At 36.2% G+C, this 6,982-nt stretch overlaps 1 protein-coding gene across 1 annotated transcript; it reads left to right on the forward strand.

Annotated features, from left to right (window-relative positions):
• The first annotated feature begins 3,393 nt into the window (after window positions 1-3,393).
• On the forward strand, window positions 3,394-6,497 carry gcm2 (glial cells missing transcription factor 2). The gene is made up of 5 exons (XM_073831261.1): window positions 3,394-3,489; window positions 3,716-3,968; window positions 4,724-4,836; window positions 5,066-5,191; window positions 5,580-6,497. Exons 1-5 carry the CDS (start codon window positions 3,394-3,396, stop codon window positions 6,483-6,485), a joined length of 1,494 nt encoding a protein of 497 aa, XP_073687362.1. The 3' UTR covers window positions 6,486-6,497.
• The last annotated feature ends 485 nt before the right edge of the window (window positions 6,498-6,982 follow it).

The following is a 6,982-nucleotide window of genomic DNA, read 5'->3' on the forward strand; positions in this document are numbered from 1 at the left end:
GATGCACAGACAGAGATCCTCCTCAGACTGTATAATTAAACACACGTGGCTTTTAATTAGGCTCTATATCCACCTTTTTCTTACGCCCATGACCCTTTGCGCGAAATATATAAGTGACTTCCGTGAAACTAGGCTAAACAATCAGGGAAAGGTTTGCATTTTCAAAAACGTGGTAGCTAATGAGATGACATTAGCCTACTCACCTTTCGATTATCGAATATTAAAAGAAAATGTAAAGGTCTTAAAGCATTAACAAATTACTACAAGAGACCACGTTTAACCCTGAAAGCCCGAATATAAATAAATAATATATGTTGAGCGTATGTATGTAGCTAACATATGTTGCCCAAAGATGTTCATTGAACATTGAGTGATAATATTTCAAAGTCATTTCTGTTTTGACAGATAACAAATGGGCTACTGTATTTACCTGTCTTAGAAACATTTTGTGAACACTGCTAATAGGGATTATAAGTGAAAAGAGGAGACAATTGCATGGGGTAGGGTTGTAGATTAAATGGCGTTGTCTTTTTTCACTATGTTTAAGCGAAATACAAAGAACAACAACAACAACAATAATAATTTGTAGGAAAAGTTGCAGCGGACTGAAAACAGCTCTTACCGTAGACATTCGTCACATTGCAGTCTCGTTAGGTAGGAAATAATAGTTTATGAAATGATTTATGAAAACAAGACTCAGAAAGTGTTACAGTATTAGCCTAATATTTAGGCCTACCTACTGAAACACTGTATACAGAGTATTTGTTCTGTTTTGGGTTTAAGAAGGTCTGAAAAATTAGAACGTCATTATAGTTAATAATTGTCACTGTCGTTTTTGCTTAGAGTTTAGCCTACATAAATACACCAACATGTAATTAATTTGTTAGCAAAGTGTTTAAGGTTAGATAGGCCTATTTAAATATGTTGTACTAATCTGTATACAAAAGACCTATGTACATTACACATTTAAGTTATAGTTTTACATGCTAATAAAAGGCCATCGGGTTGGAATTCACATCACATCTTTCGTTTTCATAGATTTAACTGTGGGTCAAGACTGCCAGAGTTGGTGAAGGACAAACGGTAAACGAACGTAAATTAATTAAAGTAAAAATGCTTCAAGAAAACAATCCGAAACTGTAAGAAAATTCGCAAGATTCGAATGGCTTACATCAACACAAGTCTTATGATGAAACAGGTTATCGAGATACAGTGACATGATTAGAGTTTAGGCTATATTTAAGAGTGGGTCAATGTCCTGACCACCACTTTTCAGCAAATCATTGATCAACGTTAACATAATTAATAATATTTATAAGTCAAGCACCAAAAGATAGACCTACGTAAATTCCCGTAATTCACTGTGTTATGTAGATATAGCCTAAAACGCCGACTTAGAATCGATACTAGAACATCAAAGTAGATTAAATTATGATTTGCCTAGAAATAAAATGTAAATTGTTCAAAGAAAAACGAGTACTGATTTACTATTTATTTACATATAAACACATATATAGCTATTTATTTATCATGCATACAGTGTTTGCTTTCATGGTTACATGCGTCTACAAAAAGAATTAACTGCAAACCTGTCTTTATTTCCACTGGGGTATTAAGATATCCCCGCACTCTAAGAAATAAAGATAGCCTGCAAAAGCTGTCACTGGGGCGGTACCTTTTCGAAAGGTATTAGGTTTTAATATGTACACTTTAAGTAGCCTACTAATATGTACCTTTAAGATACCAAAATTTACTCTTTAGGTACACACATGTACCTTTGGAAATGGACCGCCCTAGCGACCGCTTCTGTACCTTAATTTCTGAGAGTGCGGTAATGGACTAATATGAAATTACAGTCTATTCCCGAAATGCTTCATACAATTCTATAATGGTCATATTTAGGTAGATGTATACAGTTTCTATGTTGGGTTTATTGAAAATACAGGAACATAGCATACCACAATTCCATGCATATTCATGAAATCACAAGTTAGTAGTGGTAAAGTGAAAAATTAAAGCGAGAGTGGGAATTATCCTCCGTCTGCATTTGTCTCATGCGCAAATTACATCTACGAAGTTTTAGATTTGCCAGCCGTACATTTATATATTTGCATTAGTAATTTAGTAAACAAAACAGCAATGATTAATGATCAGTGCACTGTTGCTCTGTTCTCCCTAGAATGACAAAGTAATGCAAATCAAAAGGAGCAAGGCAATAATACAAAGAAAAGTAACGGGTGCTCGCACTTGAGTGAGAATTATGGCAGATTCAGTCAAATGTAAAACAGCTTGCCTTCACATGTATGAATAAATTAATATTATTATTGTTTTAGGAAAAACATTCTTGTTGGTGAAACAATCTGTAACACTATAACTTTTACAAAACGCATTTTAATTATATATTTTGGAATATTTGAAATTCGATTATTGATGTTCTTTTAGGATTATTATTATTATTATTATTATTATTATTATTATTATTATTGTTATTATTAGATCCTTTATGTTACAAATTAGAAAACAAGCAACGCCATTTTTTACAGTTCGTGTCCACCTGAAAATCACTTACATTTGCAATTTTCAATTAATGACATCAGTGATCGCCAATAGATACATAGAAAATGTGCGTTTATGAGCTGCGTTGTGTTTGTTGTGTTAACGACCGGTCCGTGTTGTGTCAGCAGTGCGGCTTTTAGTTTACACACAACAACTAATGACCTGCAGTAGATCACATTACCTCACCAACTGGACCAGTCCTGTTCTGTGACCATCAGCCTTGGCTCAGTCCCAGTCGCTCGCATAAATTTCGCTGACTACGCGTGAAATACCACACCGTCGGGTTCACTTTTAAAAGAGGCTGTCATTTTCCCCTTAAAACTGTAAACGCAAAGATAAAATCTGGAATGTGTAAGGAAAATTAATGTAACACAAACTGTGCCATTTCCACCCTGTAGTCAAATGTCTGGCTTTCGTTGGTTTTGTTGCAAAATGACTCGCCTTTAGTGGAGGTGAAATACAGGGATCATTTAAAGTGAAAGAACGCAGTGTTTGTGTGTGTGTGTGTGTGTGTGTGTGTGTGTGTGTGTGTGTGTGTGTGTGTGTGTGTGTGTGTGTGTGTGCGTGTGTGTAAGCCCAGCCTCCTTCTTTACAAAGACACAGCAGCGTTTACCTGAGACCATTACCTGTGCGAAGCGCACCTGGACGGACTCACGCAAACGTGGATTTTACAAGAGAAAATAAAGACAATTTAAGACGAAGATCTAAAGGACGTCTAAAGGACGATTTAGAGATGTATGATCCATTTTGTAAACTGATCTAGACTCCGAGCAGAATTTTGTCTTCAAGCTTTTTTTAAATTCTTATGGTTGCTATGATCTGGAGTTGACTCACATCATGTCCAAATCCTCAGATCAGTTTGACAGCTCAGATTGCGTGTGTTCATTCGGGATGAAGCTGACTTGGGATATAAACGACCCCAAGCTTCCACAGGTAAAGAACATTTTTATGCATTTGTAGACGGAACAGAATATTTCCATTTATTTTGGAATACTTATAATTGTTTCAATATTTAATATGTACTCAGTAAAGTAGGATACAGAAAAATCATTTTATAGTTTTTATATGTCGGTCCAAATTTTGAATTACATAGATGTCCTCTAGAAAAAATGGACACCTCAATATGTTAATAACAATGAACACATTGTTATTTTTCCAGGACACGAAGCAGTATGATGCGTTCCAGGAGTGGACAGATGGATATGTACGTTATATCTACAGCAGTGAAGATAAGAACGCACAAAGACACCTGAGCGGATGGGCCATGAGGAACACTAACAATCATAACTGTCAGATCCTGAAGAAGTCCTGTCTTGGTGTGGTGGTGTGCTCACGCAACTGCTCTCTCCCAGACGGGTCCAAACTTCAGCTGAGACCGGCCATCTGTGACAAAGCACGACAGAAACAGCAAAGTATGTTCAGGCACTTTTTCCTCCAAACAACCAGCATCTACTAAACGAGTTAGTCGTGTTAGAAACGAATCTGATAAGAAAGAACAATCATTTTTCACACTACAGGCTTGTTGTAGCGCGTAATTTAAAATACATTTATTAATAGATATTTAATAAAAAAAAAAAAATACAAATAAACAAATATAAATATACAAATAGCAAGGAATCGCATTTTTTAATCAATAATTATATTTTCTGTATATTGTTTTCGCGTTGGATATATGGTTACCTGGAGATAACAGAAGTTCATGATGTTAAACTACAGTTTTACATTCCGTTTTAGGTATCATTCGATTCGAAAGAACCAGTACATAGACGTTTTCTAAATAAACATCTGCTGTACCACTGGAACTTAAAACGATTATTTTGTAGCATTAGGTTGTGTACTTTATTAGGAACATTTATTTCTAAGAGTATAGTCTTTAGCGCAGTGAACTCTGTAAGTCAATCTTACCTTTTGCACTGAGAATGTTCAATAGACTGACAGACCCCGACAGACTCTGTCAGTTTAGAGTCTGACCCTCTCACTGGTGATCTTGACTGTTTGGCTCAGACAAAACACTTAACCTCTTGTTTGCACTGATTTGTAAATCAAAATGTTCTGTGATAAAGCTACACAAGAGAATTTCATTATAATATCAAATTAAAGTCGGTAATTGTTGACGTATTTGTAAAATGCTTAGTGAAAACTATTTATTCGTAATGTACCTTTGCAGAAAAGCTTTGTCCGAACTGTAACTCAGCTCTCGAGTTGATTCCGTGCCGAGGTCACAGTGGCTATCCAGTAACCAATTTTTGGAGAGTAGATGGGAAGGCAATTTTTTTCCAGGTGAGTTTAACTGATTATTGTTTAATTTGCAAATGACATTGTAGAAATGTTTTGTCTAATAACCAAACAATGAAATCTATTATAACTTATTCAAAAGTAAAAAATCCATTCAACCATCAGCTTTAATTGCACAGATTTATGTAGTTGAATAGTTAAATAGTTATGATTTATGAATATAAATTTGAGATTTTGCTACATTCCCAATTCGCTCTACACTGTCTGTTTTAAGGCTAAAGGAGTACATGACCACCCCAGACCAGAGAGTAAGTCTGAAACAGAGGCAAGAAGGAGTGCAGTGAAGAGAAGGATGTCTTCACCTCACTTTTCACAGAAAAGAAGACTAGTGGAGCCAGAGGTAATACACACACATATTCATAAAAACACAGTATTATTATGTAGCATTTAGAAAACAGCATTTATTTTATTATTTAGAAGGGTATTCTTTAAGGCATTACTAATGTCAATATTTGATACTTATATTATATTATAACTATGGGAACTATAATGTAGTATAAGTTAAGAGGCTATAGCATGGTGTTCCTTGTGTGTTATAAATCACCTTACTCTTAGAATTTATAGCCAGAAATTGATAAGTATTGTTATGTATCATAAATGTTGTAATGATTGTTCATAAGATTAAACAACTTTTTAAAACTATATTATTATTTAATTAAAAACAAATATGAATCGAAGGGTGAAGGGCCATTTGCAGAAAATTACATTTGATTTTCTGTTGTCACCAGCCTGGACGTTACCACGACATGGCCTTCCCAAATATCCACCAGCTCACCATGGAGGGTCCAGAGCGCTTCAGCATTATTGCAGAGTCCAATTTCCCAATACAGACCCAACACTATCCTCCTTTCCAGAACACAGAGCCCTACAAGTTTCCTTACGACACACACACAACAGCAGCCATGGCGGATGCTCCAAGCTCACTGCAGAAGCCTGCCAACCACCGTCTCTATATGACCCGTCCTCCTTGTGGGTATGACTTTGCAGTTCCAGGATATCTTGGCTCAGGGCCTTATTCAACAGCACTGTATAAGGATCCTTCTAGCCCACAAACTGAGACAGATCCCAATAAGTCAGGGAGCAGTCTGAGTGGTGTGCCTCATGGCACAAGTCCATTAGGCAGCCATGAGCGGAGCTACACAGAAACTACAGGAAAGCATCATGGCTGGAAGCAAATTCTTAGTAAAGGTACCTATGGGGAGAGAGGAGACTACTCTCAACTGCCAACCAACACCAACCACCACTACTACAACAGTGACTACCCATGTAGGTACACGGGACCTGCCCCTGCCACCCCTGCAGCACTGCAGACTATAATAACCACAACCACAAAAGTATCCTACCAGCCATGCCCTAAGCCATCTGTTGTCAAATATGGAGAGAACATCTATGATGTAAAAGGCTTGTCTAACTGTAACTCAATCTTGGACGAGGCCTCTTCCAACTCCTATTCGGACCTGAAGATTCCAGAGGATTCGGGAGTGATCAAATCTGCCCTCTCATACCAGGAAACGCTCCCAGCTAAAATCGAGAGGTCTGAAAACTTTGAGGGCTATCGCTACAGCAATTACAGCTCAAACAGTTACCCTGAACGAATGTCACATCCTTATAGGTACGACAGCGGGGAATACTGAGGGACTGCATAAACAAACAAACAGGGTAAAAAACAAAACAAAACAAAAATCAGAGCAAATACTTAGAAATATGTTGTTATTTATATTCAGTATTTGAGCTGTTTTAATGTTTTTAGTTTTAAAGTTATTATAGATAGCTGATGGATTTTTGTGTAAACTTTTGATTCATATTGATTAAACAGACTGACATCAGTGTTGAGTACATTTCCATATATTCAAGTGAACATGTTTAAAGCCATGATTGGTAATTAGCTGTTACCTTTGAAATAAATAAAAATGTGTCAAATGAGAATTTAGGCAGGTTTATTTATTTATTTGTTCAGTTTTATTTATTGATTGATTTTTTTGACATTCTCTAAAATGGTCTCTAACAAAACTGAGGGCATGCAAAGTGTTATACTTATTCTAAAACAAACATTTTCATCTACAACAGGAAAAAGACAATTGTGTTAGTGAAATTTATCTTGTTACGAGGAAGCTTAAACAGTCATTGGAAA

This window comes from Garra rufa, chromosome 24 (genome assembly GCF_049309525.1).
Source record: "Garra rufa chromosome 24, GarRuf1.0, whole genome shotgun sequence".
NCBI classification, from domain to species: domain Eukaryota; kingdom Metazoa; phylum Chordata; class Actinopteri; order Cypriniformes; family Cyprinidae; genus Garra; species Garra rufa.

Bases quoted from the DNA above. Each gene is read 5' to 3' on its own strand.
- gcm2 (XM_073831261.1), top strand. From the start codon at position 3,394: ATGTCCAAATCCTCAGATCAGTTTGACAGCTCAGATTGCGTGTGTTCA. The intron at 3,969-4,723 runs GTATGTTCAGGC...GTACCTTTGCAG, and splicing joins AGCACGACAGAAACAGCAAA to AAAAGCTTTGTCCGAACTGT. The intron at 4,837-5,065 runs GTGAGTTTAACT...GTCTGTTTTAAG, and splicing joins GGAAGGCAATTTTTTTCCAG to GCTAAAGGAGTACATGACCA.